This window comes from Setaria viridis, chromosome 4 (genome assembly GCF_005286985.2).
Source record: "Setaria viridis chromosome 4, Setaria_viridis_v4.0, whole genome shotgun sequence".
NCBI lineage: Eukaryota > Viridiplantae > Streptophyta > Magnoliopsida > Poales > Poaceae > Setaria > Setaria viridis.
In genome coordinates, this window is record NC_048266.2 from 36256465 (window position 1) to 36272434 (window position 15970).

At 45.7% G+C, this 15970-nt stretch overlaps 1 protein-coding gene across 2 annotated transcripts; it reads right to left on the bottom strand.

The window, feature by feature from the left end:
* Positions 1-5849: 5849 nt before the first annotated feature.
* Positions 5850-10355, bottom strand: LOC117851738 (methyl-CpG-binding domain-containing protein 2). 2 transcript variants are annotated; one of them, XM_034733616.2, is made up of 5 exons: positions 10031-10355; positions 8144-8727; positions 7685-7738; positions 7391-7542; positions 5850-6510 (listed from the first exon to the last, which is right to left on the bottom strand). In XM_034733616.2, the coding sequence occupies exons 2-5, from the start codon at positions 8707-8709 to the stop codon at positions 6314-6316; spliced, it is 969 nt and encodes a 322-aa protein (XP_034589507.1). In that variant the 5' UTR covers positions 8710-8727; positions 10031-10355; the 3' UTR covers positions 5850-6313. The 2 variants fall into 2 exon arrangements, with proteins under 2 accessions (XP_034589507.1, XP_034589505.1); XM_034733614.2 differs by lacking the exon at positions 10031-10355 and having other exon boundaries at positions 8144-10007.
* Between the last annotated feature and the right edge of the window lie 5615 nt (positions 10356-15970).

Genomic DNA, 15970 nt, shown 5'->3' on the forward strand with positions numbered 1-15970 from the left:
AGACCCCCTTTTATCCCGGTTGGTATTACAAACTGGGATAAAAGGCTCTCGACCCTTTTATCCCGGTTGGTAACCGGTTGGTGTTACCAACCGGGATAAAAGGGGGGGGGGGGTCTTTTATGCCGGTTGGTGTTTCAAACCGGGATAAAAGGCCTCTCAGGGTCTTTTTTTCCACTAGCCTTTGCAACCGGGATAAAAGGTCCTGGTTGGTGAGCCCCCCACCAGTGACCGAGCTTTAGTCCCGGTTGGTGAACCTTTTGTCCCAGGTCAACTTTAAACCGGGATAAAATGGGGCGCATGGAAGGTGAATTCTCTACTAGTGATGGTTGCCAGTGCAGTAATATTTCCACATCTTCAGCTCAATGGAATTTGAGTCCTCTAAAAAATATACAACACCGCACATAATTGTATCCTAAAATCGAACATTGTAATGGTTAATTTGACATCATTGCAAATCATAGTTATCTTCTGACTACTTCGACTGTTCCTTACGATAGAATAAAAAGTGAACATTCTGAAACCAATCTTTTTTATCATTTCTTATGACAGAATAAGAAGTGAGCATTCGGAAACTAGTCTTGGTTACTCTTCTTCTTGGAACTTTGACAACTCAGCTGCACAATATTAGATAATATGATGATTGATGTATAAAGGCAAAAAAAATGGAGAAACAATATTATGATAAAATATTGACCTACCAATAGGGACATGGCTTGAAAATTTTTATAGGCCATTTCAAACAATGTCTCAAAGGTATCCATGTTATCCTACAAAAATTGAAAAAAAAAGAAAAGGTGAACTAAAACAACAAAAATGTTGTTGCTAAATGTTTGGGAAAAAAAACATATGCACATATGCAACACCTTGAACGAAACACTAGTAGATATTGGAACCTAGTAGGCAAAATACACAAGAGAACGAATTTGACTGCTCATATACATGCACATATTTTCCTGGAGCTCACAAGTGATCATTTTTTTCAATGCCAGAATTAGAATAAAGCACAAAAGTTACTAATGGCACAAGATTCACATTGACAAACTAGAAAAAAATATTCAAACTTACATTTCCCACTCCATGCCATCCTCGCAGCACTTGCAACATTGTGTTAGATGAAACAGATTCTCTCCATTCCTTATCAGTTGCTAGATGCACTCCAATAACTTTACCATTCTTGAACAAAGGGGATCCCGATACACCACTTGTAGCCTCGCGGGTAACGAAGACCTTCTCATGGTCCTCGTTGGCTTTATCTTGGTATGGTTCAACACTATTCATGAAAAGAACAAAAGAAGCAACGGTCATTTTTTTCATAGAAAAACTAAGTGAGGAAAGTAATATAAAATTAACAATTAAACGGTCCTCTAACTATTTCTACTTACGCAGGTGTTGGTTCTGTCAGAAGTACTGGTTGCACGGATTCACCTTCGATAGGTACTCTTGGACTGACATACCCAAGTATCACAACCCTATCCTTTTCCTTTACTTTATCAGTAGAGAACTCCAAACATTTACGTTTAGGCACCGAATTTTCCGAAAATAACAAAAGATCGTGTTTGTCACTTCACCGAAGGATCTCTGCAACCGGGTAATTTTTATGTTCTTCTCCATTATACAACCTAATAAAAGCCTCGCCTGTAACTTCCCCAAAATTATGGTCACATGTTAGATACAAACTCTTGCTGTCACCGCTGTACAGAAGAAAAGCGCTGCTGGTTGAATCAAGTTCCCCCTCCTCTAGTCTGATGATCCTCACAACACTTTCAGAAAACGGTTTTACTGATTCCAACAGTTCTTTGTGTTCATCTTTTGTCAGTCCATAAAGGGAACCTACATATGAGGGTAATGGTCTTTTAGAAAATATCACATCTATCGTTGTTTTCTCTAGGAAATATCACCGGTGTTCAGAAGCTATCTATTCTATTGAAAAAAAATCCAGATTATAGTGGGTGTAGCTCAGTTGGCTGGGCTGCATTTAAAGTTTAAACAATGAGTAACTATCTGGTTGGACGTGGCATGTGAATGAACACTTTAGTTCGTTGAAGAGACATACCACGTGAAGAACTACCAGCGGCCATGGAAGAAGCTTCGGCACGACAGCTTTGACTTCAGGTATTCCCCTCCCCTCCTATTGACTCCAACTGAGACATATTCACCAAGATAATTCATATAATTTCAAAGAGAAAGTCACAAGTCACGCGATTTTTCATGCGAAATATGCGCGTGCGTGCTGCGTGGGATTTGAACCCACAACCTCCAGCCTCGCGCGTAGCTTCCTTGCCATCCCACCTACACAACACTTCTGACTATATCGGGGATGCAATCCTTTTGTATTAACTCGTGGGGGACCCTTTTATCCCGGTTGGAAACACCAACCGGGATAAAAGACCCCCTTTTATCCCGGTTGGTATTACAAACCGGGATAGAAGGGTTCGGGGAATTTACTCCTCTTTCAGCCACCCTGTTAGGGACTCTTTTATCCCGGTTTGAAACACCAACCGGGATAAAAGACCCCCTTTTATCCCGGTTGGTATTACAAACCGGGATAAAAGGCTCTCGATCCTTTTATCCCGGTTGGTGTTACAAACCGGGAAAAAAGGGGGCGGGGTCTTTTATCCCGGTTGGTGTTTCAAACCGGAATAAAAGGCCTCTCAGGGTCTTTTTTTCCACTAGCCTTTGCAACCGGGATAAAAGGTCCCGGTTGGTGAGCCCCCCACCACTGACCGAGCTTTAGTCCCGGTTGGTGAACTTTTTATCCCGGACCAACTTTAAACCGGGACAAAATGGGATGCATGGAAGGTGAATTCTCTACTAGTGATTGTTTGTTGCGACTGCAGTAATATTTCCACATCTTCAGCTCAATGGAATTTGAGTCCTCTAAAAAATATACAACACCACACATAATTGTATCCTAAAATCGAACATTGTAATGGTTAATTTGACATCATTGCAAATCTTAGTTATCTTCTGACTACTTCGACCGTTCCTTACGATAGAATAAAAAGTGAACATTCTGAAACCAATCTTTTTTATCATTTCTTATGATAGAATAAGAAGTGAGCATTCGGAAACCAGTCTTGGTTACTCTTCTTCTTGGAACGTTGACAACTCAGCTGCACAATATTAGATAATGAGATGATTGATGTGTAAAAGGCAAAAAAAATGGAGAAACATTATTATGATAAAATATTGACATACCATTAGGCACATGGCTTGAAATCTTTATAGGCCATTTCAAACAACGTCTCAAAGGTATCCATGTTATCCTACAAAAATTGAAAAAAAAGAAAAGGTGAACTAAAACAAAAAAATTGTTGTTGCCAGATGTTTGGGAAAAAAAACATATGCACATATGCAACAGCTTGAACGAAACACTAGTAGATATTGGAACCTAGTAGGCAAAATACACAAGAGAACGAATTTGACTGCTCATATACATGCACATATTTTCCTGGAGCTCACAAGTGATCATTTTTTTCAATGCCAGAATTAGAATAAAGCACAAAAGTTACTAAGGGCACAAGGTTCACATTGACAAACTAGAAAAGGAAAATATTCAAACTTACATTTCCCACTCCATGCCATCCTCGCAGCACTTGCAACACTGTGTTAGCTGAAACAGATTCTCTCCATTCCTTATCAGTTGCTAGATGCACTCCAATAACTTTACCATTCTTGAACAAAGGGGATCCCGATACACCACTTGTGGCCTCGCAGGTAACGAAGACCTTCTCATGGTCCTCGTTGGCTTTATCTTGGTATGGTTCAACACTATTCATGAAAAGAACAAAAGAAGCAACGGTCATTTTTTTCATAGAAAAACTAAGTGAGGAAAGTAATATAAAATTAACAATTAAACGGTCCTCTAACTATTTCTACTTACGCAGGTGTTGGTTCTGTCAGAAGTACTGGTTGCACGGATTCACCTTCGATAGGTACTCTTGGACTGACATACCCAAGTATCACAACCCTGTCCTTTTCCTTTACTTTATCAGTAGAGAACTCCAAACATTTACGTTTAGGCACCGAATTTACCGAAAATAACAAAAGATCATGTTTGTCACTTCACCGAAGGATCTCTGCAACCAGGTAATTTTTATCTTCTTCTCCATTATACAACCTAATAAAAGCCTCGCCTGCAACTTCCCCAAAATTATGGTCACATGTCAGATACAAACTCTTGCTGTCACTGCTGTACAGAAGAAAAGTGCTGCCGGTTGAATCAAGTTCCCCCTCCTCTAGTCTGATGATCCTCACAGCACTTTCAGAAAACGATTTTACTGATTCCAACAGTTCTTTGTGTTCATCTTGTGTCAGTCCATAAAGGGAACCTACATATGAGGGTAATGGTCTTTTAGGAAATATCACATCTATCGTTGTTTTCTCTAGGAAATGTCACCCGTGTTAAGAAGCTATCTATGCTATTGAAAAAAAAATCCAGATTATAGTGGGTGTAGCTCAGTTGGCTGGGCTGCATTTAAAGTTTAAACAACGAGTAACTATCTGGTTGTACGTGGCGTGTGAATGAACACTTTAGTTCGTTGAAGAGACATACCACGTGAAGAACTACCAGCGGCCATGGAAGAAGCTTCGGCATGACAGCTTTGACTTCAGGTATTCCCCTCCTCTCCTATTGACTCCAACTGAGGCCTTGTTTAGTTCCTAATTTGGAAGTGGCAAAATTAGCATTTTGCCATAAATGCGCAACTGTAGGATTTCGTTTATATTTATGAATTATTGTCCAAACATTGACTAATTAGGCTCAAAAGATTCGTCTCGCAAAGTACAACAAAACTGTGCAATTAGTTTTTGATTTCATCTACATTTAGTACTCCATGCATGTACCGCAAATTTGATGTGATGGGGAATCTTCTTTTTGAATAGTGCCAAAGTTGGGATTTTGGAGGGAAGTAAACAAGGGTTGAGACATATTCACCAAGATAATTCGTATAATTTCCAAGAGAAAGGCGTATACTCCCTACCATCATAAATATAAGAAATTTGATATCAACACAGACTACAAGAGTCAACTTTGACCGTGAATTTCTTCAAAGTATATTGTTTTAAATAGAAACATTATTATATTGCAAAACTGTTGTTCATGTAAACAATAGTGAGAGAAAAATAAACATCGTTATTCAGGGTAAAGCTTAATTTGACTTAAAGACACTAACTTTGACTTAAAACCAATATCAGAGAGGACTCATGGTAAATTTTGCTGTGGAACCCAATGACGTGACGAGAGCGACGGTTCCGAAGAGGCGAAGCTGCCCATGGCCATGTTCGCCGTGGAGCGAAGTTCCAAGAAGCTGTCGAGCAGGAAGATCCGCGGAGTGAGCAGCTCCGTGTTCCCGGACGACGGACGCCGCTGGAGCGCCGGGAGCTGGAGGACACCAGCTGGTTCCTCCGAGGGGCCAGTCGTTCAGTGGCCCGGAGCAATGCGGCGGCGGCGGCGGCGGTGGCTCGACGGCGGAGGAGGCCTCTGTTGCTGCTGGCTCGTTGGGGCAGGGAACGCCGCCGAAGGCCATCACGAATGTGTATGCCTATGACTTGGATGATGGGTCCGTTGAGATGGTCATGCCAGCGTCAATCGTCACAGAAGCGCCCCATTGGGTTCAACCCAGTGTATTTGCTACACCAGCCACGTGATCCTGTAGTGTACTGAAAATAATTGTGAGATTTAGGAATATCTTTGTGGAGATTATCTTCTGTTTTCTTTTAATAAACACTAAACGGAAGTATCATCACAGTTTAGCATTTCTGAGCCTGGAACTCGGAGTCAATTCACACAAACGGACGGAGTTTCTGCTGGCACCCCTAACTGTGATAGGGGCATTGTAACCAGAACATCTAGAAGCTTTGGCAGCTCATACATTCAGAACAGGAATCAGATCGTCCAGAAGCTTTGGGAGATCCAACATGTTCATTTTGCTCTAAGCCTTCATGTTACACTGGTATCAGTAGCCCTACAATACCGGTTTAGCACGAAAATGCATACATACACCAAACATTCTGCAAGGTATCTGATACCAGCTGCCTAGTTTGGTGGTCAGTACGACCATGTCCGGCATATATACATTACCAAAATTCGATTCATCTGCTCAACCGCGCCCTTAGACTGCAAAGACCCTAGGCTGCTTATAGGTTAATGCCCCCTCTCGGAACAGGTGCAGCAAATGATACCAAAACAAGAGCAGGCCCGCAGCAAGGAGGCTACTGTGTCTGGAGTTCACAGCGGCACATAGTCAATGTCAATGAAGTGCCCACCAGATTGCTCTCCGAGTGGACTGCTCGCTGCTGGCAAAGTCCTTTGTCACTTCCTCGAGGACAATTGCTTCAGGGCTCTCATATTGCGGTACCGAGATGGTGGTTCAGATGCCTCAGGCTGGTGAAGGTCGACGCGGTCCGACATCTCAGGTTGGTTGATGCTAGCAGGATCTGAAGTTGAAGAGCTAGGTCCAGTGAGCAGTTCTCTGCGAGTAGGAGGTGCTGCCCAACACAGTGGATCAACTGCACAAGTAACAGCGATATAAAACAGTTAGAAAACATCATTCAGCATGCCCCAAGAACAGCTACGTTCAACAGGAAATGCTGTTAACTAGGAAAAGAAAATATATACAGCAAATAAACAATACCAAACAAAAATTTAGATGTTAAGAATCCAAAATAGCAAATAGAAACCACAATATATATCCTAATCCAGATAGTGTCATGACTTTTGAGTTTTGATCACTCATTTGAATGCATTCCTTGATGATTATAATCCATTGAACAAGGGAGCTAGTAAGGTCAATTATCTGCAGCTAAACTGTAGCATGAAGAACTTATCAAGTTTCATTGGGGGCTATTGACAGGTTTAAGTGCAAAGGGCTCCTCATAATATGTAGAGAGAGTAAATATTTACAATGAAGGGTATGCCCCTAGGAATGTTACCAGTGCTGAATTCAGCATTTATGCACCATAGCACATAACAGGTATGGACAAAGGCCCAGTGCTGACAGAGATTCAGACCTCAGCCTAGAACGAAAATACCACTAATGTCCTATTAAGAAAACACAATCGAAGAGACATAGAGGGGCATGGCTGATTTCTGGCTCCCCCTGTGGTATTGAATACCAATATCCTAATTCCTACATGAATTACATATGGAATACTACATTTTTCTCATACCCAGGTTTTAGCAAACACTATTGGTTGTATGGTGATTGCTGTATTTGATCAAGTTTTTTTTTTTTTTTTGAAAGCAGTATTTGATCAAGTTTTGAAACTCCTTACCGTTGCATCCTGATTTGCAGCATTCTCTATCAAACAAATGTGGGGGATGACAAGAAATAAACAATAAATTGCACATAGCCAACCATTCAACAAATGCTGGGCTGAGTTAACACACCTTGAGCTATCTCAGGAAACTCTAGCAGCTCATGAGCATCTCTTAGTGTATGCTTTCGAACATAGTCTTCTTGCAGGGGTTTAGGAGTAGCAAATGAGAACTGAGATAAGTTAACCCCTTCCCTGATGTAGTGTGGGTTCTCTTTCAAGTACCTGGATATCAAAATAATGATGTATCACATCATGGCAAAATTTCAAAACATGCCATAGTCCTTTGTACTACTAGACAAACTAGGTGAGTCGGTTACATAAGCATACACAGTAGTTAGAACAAAGTATCAATGGATAAACACACCTTCCGATTTCAACCAATGACCTCAACTTTTTCCCAGATGGAGAAGTGTAATACCTGAAATTAAGCATAATACATATATATGTTAATATCAAGTATACTGCGTGTGATATGCTCTGAAAGGTACCCCGCATGTCCTACAAGCATGTATCAATAGTTGATGTTTGGACTATCAAAATGAAAACTTCAGAGAATAAGTTTTAAAAATAATAGATTTCAATGAGCATCATTGCCGATTGATAATATAATAATGGCTGCTTGTGCTGTTCACACTGACATGCTATAAGAGACTAGTATTACTTATGGCTTGAGCGCTAAGTAGAAACAGTTACTAGCTAACTGCAGTAATAATAAATATCATGTCAGTCCTTTAGCAAGTTTTCCTAAGCTAAGCAGCTGATTATGGCAAACCACAAGTCTTGCTGCAACTCAAGTTAAAGAAAGGAGGAAAATGTGACATACACATCTGCAAACTTGGTGGAAGCCCCTCTGATTCTGACCTCCCTGTCCCAGCCAGGTGGGGGTTGGGCAATGTTTGGCTTATCAAGCGCCCACACCCTACTTCCATCTTGTGACATATCTTCCGGTTCGTCACATGATAATGCACGGTTCCACTCACTAGCCCTTGTGCATACAAAAAGCTCCTGAGAAATACTCTCCCGCAGCTCTTCATATTTTTCTTTTGTTGGAACGATCCTCCATTTGTAGCAGGTGGCACACTGCACAGTATAAGCACCAATAGAAGGTAGAACCGTGCCATATCCATATCTTGGCTTCTTGGAACTTTGGCGCGGTGAAGTATAGTAATCCGTGTCACTTTGCTTATCATGTGTGATCTCAGGATTGTAAAGGACAACCTGCTTTGATGCGTCTCGCACAGAGTAATCCTTGCTGCTGTCATCATCATCGTCATCAATAATATGCCCTTCAACCGATTCAGGTACCTTGCAAAGCTTCTTTTTGGAAGGCAAAGACTTGCAAGTATGGTCTCCCCTATTCTCAGGGTTTTGACCCTGAAAAGTCCTCATGACAGAATAGTGTTTTACCTGCATCATAGATTACACAAGGTTCAGTAAACATTAGCATTTCTTCAGTAGGATTCTGCCCCACTAAGAAATTGCAAGAATACTAGCAATTCAACAAATGGCTTGAAATCAGTACAGTTTGAGAATGCAAACATTAAAATTGGCAAGTATTGACACTGCAAACACATAATACATTGCACTACTACTAACAATGTGTCATAAACATAAGCACACAAACACACAAGACATTGCATTTCTACTAACAACGTGTCATAGCAACTTCGAAAACGTGTGGTTCAGTACCAGTGTAATCCTGAACTGGGTAATGTTTACATCGTAAAACTGAAAGGCCAGCACCAAATTTAAGCTCATAGAGTGGCGATTCGCACCAAACCCCTCATGTGTGCAGCAACTGAACAAAAATTAAGCACCACATTAGGACCAATTATGTCCCTTGATTCCCAAGCATTGAACAAATTAGTGATTGGTGCACCCCACATCCAGATAGCCCCACATGTAACCCACCACCACCAGACAACAAGAACGTTCCCCACATGAAGACCGGCCCATCCATGCTGGTCCCCCTCATTGTCCTTGTTGCATATATAAAGACCATCGGTGTTGGCTGACAATCAGATCACAGCTGAACCCGAATAAACACTAGAGGGCCAAAGTATACACAAGCTTGTAATTGCGATAAACACTACTCCCTCCATCTTAAATTACTATTCGCTTTATCTTTTTTAGATACATAGCTTTTGCTAGAAACATATCTAGACGCACGTATATCTAGATCCGTAGCAAAAGCAATGTATCTAGAAAAGTCAAAACAAATAGTAATTTGGGACGGAGGGAGTAGATAACACTCCAACTAGATCTCTAGCGAGCTTCCCCCACCCCCAAAAGTTGCTGCTGTAGCTGGGACCAGGCTGCCGGAAGATCGGTAACAAGTGAGCGCACCACAACCAAAAGCTCACACCGCAAATCCATCTTGCCGCAAAAGGAGCAGCAGCAACGAACCCCCAAAACCCACATTGCAAGAAGATTACCCCAGCTCCGCAACACAAAAGGAGGCGAACTAACACAGAATCGCCAAAAATAGCAACCGCCAACGCCAAGCGAATCTGCAGGAACAAGCGGCGCGCACGCGCAACAGAAACCGGCGAGGGGAGCTAGGGTCGCCCGCCCGCCGCTTCGTCCTAGGAAGACACCCGTCCCCTCCCGCAGTAACCCGCCGCGATCGTGGACGAAGGAAACGAAACTAAAGTAAAAATCAGTGGATTGAAGCAGAGGAGGGAGGGATGGTGGGGGAGAAAGGGGCGACCGGCGCGACGGCGATTTCGCCGAGGATGCGCCGCCTCCTGGGATTCCAGCGGGCTCCAACGGAGGGGAGGAGCGGTGGCCGGTGGGGTGGGGAGGCGGAGGCGGCGAGGGCGAGGGCGAGGCGGTGCGCGCGCTGCGCTGTGCCCCGCTTGGGCTCTGCGTCAGGCGGTCAGTGTGTGTGTGCGCCGTCGGATTCGGTGAAGGCGAGTCACGACATGACTTGAGCCCCAAAAAAATTAAAGGCGTGTCCTGTAATAGTGTTTTTGGTTGGAAGATACTGACACCACACCACTCATAAATCATAATAAACATATCTATCTATTGCTTTCCCACTTAAAAACAATTTCCCAAAATTACTAACAATAATAAATGTTTTCCTTGAATTAACCTCAAATTCTAAACTCTCGAACGTTTTGTTGCCGGTTTATAGGGTGGTATGTGTTTACTAAATTTCATACTTTCAACCGGCAAAAGGCATGTACAATAAGGATGGTGCGATCTTTATACTGCCACGTAAGCAAATTGAGCTGACGTGAACTGTGATTAATGAAGAGGGAGAAGCAAATTGAGCCGTCGTCTAACCACCGCAACCTACAGCTAGTCATGCTGGGAGATGAGGAAACACCCTCCTCAAGAGCACCCTCACAAGTTGAAATGTCATCCTGCACCGTTTGCAGATCATTTATCGACAAATTGAACCTTTACATATCTTCTTTTTTTCAAAAAAAAACTTTTAGCGGCAAGTCCTCAAGGAGTAAAGATTAGGAGTTGCATGTTTAGTTCAAATTGAACCTTTGTGCACTACTGTGCTGTAAGTCCTCGTCGTCATGTATCAGGTTGAAGTGATCCATCCTTGTAGAACAAAATGTAACAAACACTTGCGTTGTAAGTGTATCTGCCATAAGAACTATGTGAAATAAAAATGAACTTCACACTTGTGATATAGTTTTACAAGAAAATAAGTGTGTGACATGTAGCGCCATGGGCTAATTAAGAAAGTTTTACAAATCATAGTTATGGCATTGGATCACTTACATGTCTAGGGAATAGTGGAATAACTTGTGCAAGAAAATAAGGTTCAACGATGGATGTTGATACTTTTTTGTCTTATATGCAGATTCATTAGTTATTATATGGGTTTTCTAAACTTTCACTAGCGTAAAAGTGAGCATTAGTCTCGGTTGGTAAGGGTCATATCTCTCCAATGTCCAACCAGAATAAAATTTCAAGATGAAAGGGGGTTCTTTAGTCCCGGGTGAATGACTCCCTTAGTCCTGGTTGGAAAGTTTTGAAAAAAAAATTAAAAAAATCCCACCGTGCCCTATGCCCGCCGACCGCCCGCCCGCCAGCCACCCGCCTACGCCATCCGCGCCACCCGCCCGCGCCGCCCAGGCCGCCCACCCGGCCGGCACTCGCCCGCGCACGCTGGAGTCACCGCTCGCCCACCTGGAAAAGAAAGGGAGATGAGGAGGAGGAGGAAGAAAGGGAGAGGAGGAGAGCTGCCTGTGCATGAGAGATAAAAGAAAGAGAAAGGGAGGAGGAGATAAGGTGGAAAAGATAAGAAAGAGAGAGGAGGAGCGTGTGTGTGCCTTCCTTTTGTCCTAGTTGGAAATTCCAACTGGGACAGAAGTTGGAATTCCCAACCAGGATAAAAGGGGGACGTCGGTGCGATATTTTCTAGCCGCTACAACCGGGACTAAAGGGGTCTTTAGTCCCGGTTAGTATTTACAACCGGGACTAAAGCTCCTCTCCCCGGTGGTCTTCGGGGGTACATTTTTGACTCCGGACTAAAGCTATTTTAGTCACTTGTCCAATGTTAATGGGGACTTAAAAGGGATTGGATGGTGTTTATTACTCCTACGTCACATTTCCAATTCCCCTTTTGGATATATCCAACGTGGCCAAAGCAAATGACTCAGGGAATTGGCCATGTTGGTGCCACTGCAGCCGCGTCTACTCTGGTGCTGGACTATTGAGGTTCCGGAGCGTGCTGAGAACGTTACCACGGATACGAAGTTGAACCGAATCACCCCTCGCCACAGCCACCCTAGGAGATGATGAGCTTGACACTCTCATTAAGGGCACCAAGCAGAGGTGTCATTCTACACTTCACAAGTCGTTGATCAAAGAACTCCAAGGAGTAAACATCATTAGGGGGTTTGCATCTTTAGTTTAACTAAACGTTTGTGCGCTCTTGTGCTGTAAGTCATGGTCGTCGTGTGGGTTTTAGTTGAGCTGTCAGATTGAAGTAATCCATATGTGAGGAACAATATGGAAATCCATGTACACTTGTGTCGTAACTGTGTGGAACGAAATGGGCTTCACACTTGTGATGTAGTTTTGAAAGAAAACAAGTGTGTGACGTGAAGTGCGAAGGGCTTGTTGTGAAACACTAGAATTAGTGATGAATTACTCTAATTACTAAATTATTAGTTAATAACATCATTAGCAACTGCTAATGACAAGTTATCGAAGGGGCCATTTGGGAAGGGGCATGTCCTTCCCGAACGGACACCTGCATGCCCTTTGGGTAAGGATGGCAATAGGGCGGGTTCGGATTGGGTGGAGTGTCTGGGCACCCAAAATTAAAACCCAAACCTAAAACCCAAATCCGCCCCAAACACTAATTCGGGTGAAAATCCATCCCCAAAACCGAAATCCATGGATACCCGAACCCGACGGATTAACCGAAACCCGAGAATATTGCAAAATCGGCAAGCTTGAACCTAAGTGAATATAGTCCCCTAATGCAAAATCGGCAAAAATCAGATCACTTGGAGCAATGGTACGTCAACGAGGGTCTGAATAAAACACACATGCTCAACTGCTCAAGTGCGTTGAACTTAAGTTGCTCATCACGATTCCACAACTTAGAAACCTCCTCCCCCATTGAATCAAACTGCCGGACGGCGGAGGAGCAGGAGGCGGAGGAGTGGGCGGCGTCAAGGGAAGGGGCGACACGGCGTCCGTTGAGGGAAGGGGGTGGTGGACATCAAGGGAAGGGGCGGCGGTCATCGGGGGAAGGAGTGGAGCGGCGGCCGTTGAGGGAAGGGGGGGCGGCCATCAGGGGAAGGGGGCGGCGGTCATCAAGTGAAGGCGGCGGCCATCGAGGGAAGGGTTGGAGCGGCAGCCATTGAGGGAAGGGGCGGAGCAGTGCCCATCGAGGGAAGGGGGTGGTGGTCGTCGAGGGTAGCGGCGACCATCTAGGAAAGGGGGTGGCTACCGTCGAGGGAAGGGGGCGGCGGCGGGGCAAGAGGAGGATGAGGGCAACGGAAGCCCTCGATGGGACGGTGGCGCTAGGTTGAGCATGAGGGAGGTGATGGGCGTGGGGACGATAGACGAGGATGAGGCGGCGATAGGCGCGGGGGTGACGGCGGGTGCGGGAGACCAGGAGTCGCGGCCCCGCGGTCGCGGGGCGGCGGGGACGCGAGGTGCGGGGGACCGGGGGTGCGTGGGTGCCGGGTGCGGGACGGAGGCGTTATATAGCTGGGGTTCGCTAGGTGGGCTTTATGGGGCTCAATGTTTCGGGGCCTGATGGAGCTCCACGGGTGGATTTAAGAATCCGCCCCAAACTCGAAGTATTTCGGGTATCCGAACCCAAAAACCGTGGATGAAAACTAGGAATCGAAACCGAAACCCGTGGACCCGAAATCCACCCCGAACTCGATCCGTTGCCATCCTTACCTTTGGGCTTGTATATATGTATAACAGTACCCTTGTTCAATCAATTCAATCTATTCAACATTTTCACTCTTCAACACGTTATCATACACTTGGTTTGAGCGCAAGAAGAAGAACAGAAGCCAGAGGGCCTTACCACCAGAGGGTAAGATGGATTTTGGACACTTACGCTTCATTGCCATAGAAAATGTCTTCCTTGTTCTTCCTATCGATGGCCGGTGCTGGAACGAGGTAGATGTCCAAGGTTTTGCTTTTGCAATAGAGGCAGCAACTTCTTTGCACACCATGGCCGTCGTCCTGCAAGATGCCGTGGTCATCGTTTTGTGGTGGCCAAGGCCGAGATGCCGTGGTCGTCGTTTCGTGGTAGCCAAGGCCGCCGTGACTTCATTGGACGGGGACGCTGGTCACCTCAGCGACGCAGTCCTCGCCGCACTCCACCACTAAGTCCAGGCCAGCGGCCTAGCCCTTCACAGCCTACAACACGTCAGGCACCGACGGCCATAAGCAGTTCCACCAGTGCCTCCTCCGAGCGCACACGTACGGCTACACCACCATACACCGCCGGCATTGCATCCACTAGACGAGGCTCACCATCGGCGACACCTCATCTGCCAACACCCACACCACCAGAGGAGCCACCTCGTCGTCCCCTGGTGTTGCGCATCCGTCGCCCAGGAAGCACCTTGGAAGGCATCGGGGTCATCCCTGACCTCAACTCACAAGCAGAGGCGACAATGGTGGCGGCTGGAATCGCCGGCTTCGGTCCTCACGCCGGTCCCTCCACCAACGGTGGCCGTCACGCCACCATTACCTCCTTCACCGCTGCCACCATAACCTCCAGCCTTGCCAGGAGTACCATGGCCGCCCACCCGAGCTTCAACGTCAGGACCATGGCGGCTCGCCGGGGTGTGCCGCTGTTCTTCAAAGACGACAGTGGCCCCTCGCCCGCGTCCTCTACGACGAGCTAGGCAGTGGCGCCCACCGCACCAAGCCCCCTCGGCCGCATCGCGGCCATTGACCGCCGCCTGGGCATCCGACGCGGCACCTGGAGCCCCGTCACGCTGGGGCTCTCCTCCGAGAGATGAACGACTAGCCGGCGACGGCTCAGGGGAAGTGCGGTTAGGGATTGGGAACCCTAACCGGTTCCTCCACCCTTTTTATACGGGTTGCACCCGAATGGGCCACTTGGGCCGCCTGGGCTACCACAAGGCTGGAGCCGGTCCGCAGGCCAGACCGGTGGTGTGGCCTGCATAGCCCGCAGGCTGGTGGGCTGCCATGGGCCGAGCCTAGGCCGAACCAGGCCACCTTACCTCTTCCTTTTTACAAGATAGCCCTCGAGCTTACCTTTATTTACATGTTTAGAATATTTTGTTCTGCATGTTTATGTTTTAACCATGGATTGTTCTGTAAATATGTGTTTTCATGCACATTGTTAGATATACCATCAGGTATTAGCACCCATGTAATAAGGATGCCAACTTTACCGCAGTAATTGAGCATCATCATGATCCACAGATCTTTTATTGGTGTTAGAGCAATCTATACATATGCAATTTATTTTGTTTGTCCGTCCGGTGCAGGGTGTCACCCGCGGGTGGGTGGGTGCCGATGAGCGAGGAGGGCGTGGCGGTCTGGCGTAGATGGTGGAGGCGTTCAAGGCGCGGGTGGGTGGGGGGGTTGGCATCCGGAGCTGGAGTTGAGCTGAGCTTGAAGTGCGTCGTCCATACATTATCCGCAAAGGCGCAGAGACGCAGATGGCCTCCTCAATCTCTCCTCTCGCTCCTCTCTTTATCCTATGTGGTGTGCGTTCCCAGCCCTCTCTCTTTTCTCTCCTTCACTTTCCCTCTACAGAAAATCTCACCTCTCCTCTCCTCCCCCTCCGGCGTGCCCCTCACAGCTCAATGGTCATAGTGAGGAGAGGCGGCGACGATGACTGGCAGGGCTGAGGAGTGGATAGTTTGTTTTCAAAGAGAAGACTGATGATCATATTGAAGATGAATAACTGTGCATCTCCATGATGGATGAATGAACATGAAAAGGGAGTTACGTTGAACAAAACGATTGTCTGCCAGGCACTTCCATGTTAGCACAAGTGGCGGAGTCGGGGGCTGGTAGGGGCCATTGCCCCCCCCCCCTCCACCCCCTAATGTTAGTAATTTTTTAAACCCCTCATTAGCTTTGGTGGATGCTAGGTTAAAGCATGAATTAGCAGCTGCATAGATAAACAAATATACTTATTAATGACTTGTAAGCAATAAAT

Coding starts and splice junctions, on each gene's coding strand:
- LOC117851738 (XM_034733614.2), bottom strand. CDS start 8,736: ATGATGCAGGTAAAACACTATTCTGTCATGAGGACTTTTCAGGGTCAA. Junction 7,739..8,143: donor TCCACCAAGTTTGCAGATGT/GTATGTCACATT, acceptor GCTTAATTTCAG/GTATTACACTTCTCCATCTG. Junction 6,511..7,390: donor GTTTCCTGAGATAGCTCAAG/GTGTGTTAACTC, acceptor TTACTTGTGCAG/TTGATCCACTGTGTTGGGCA.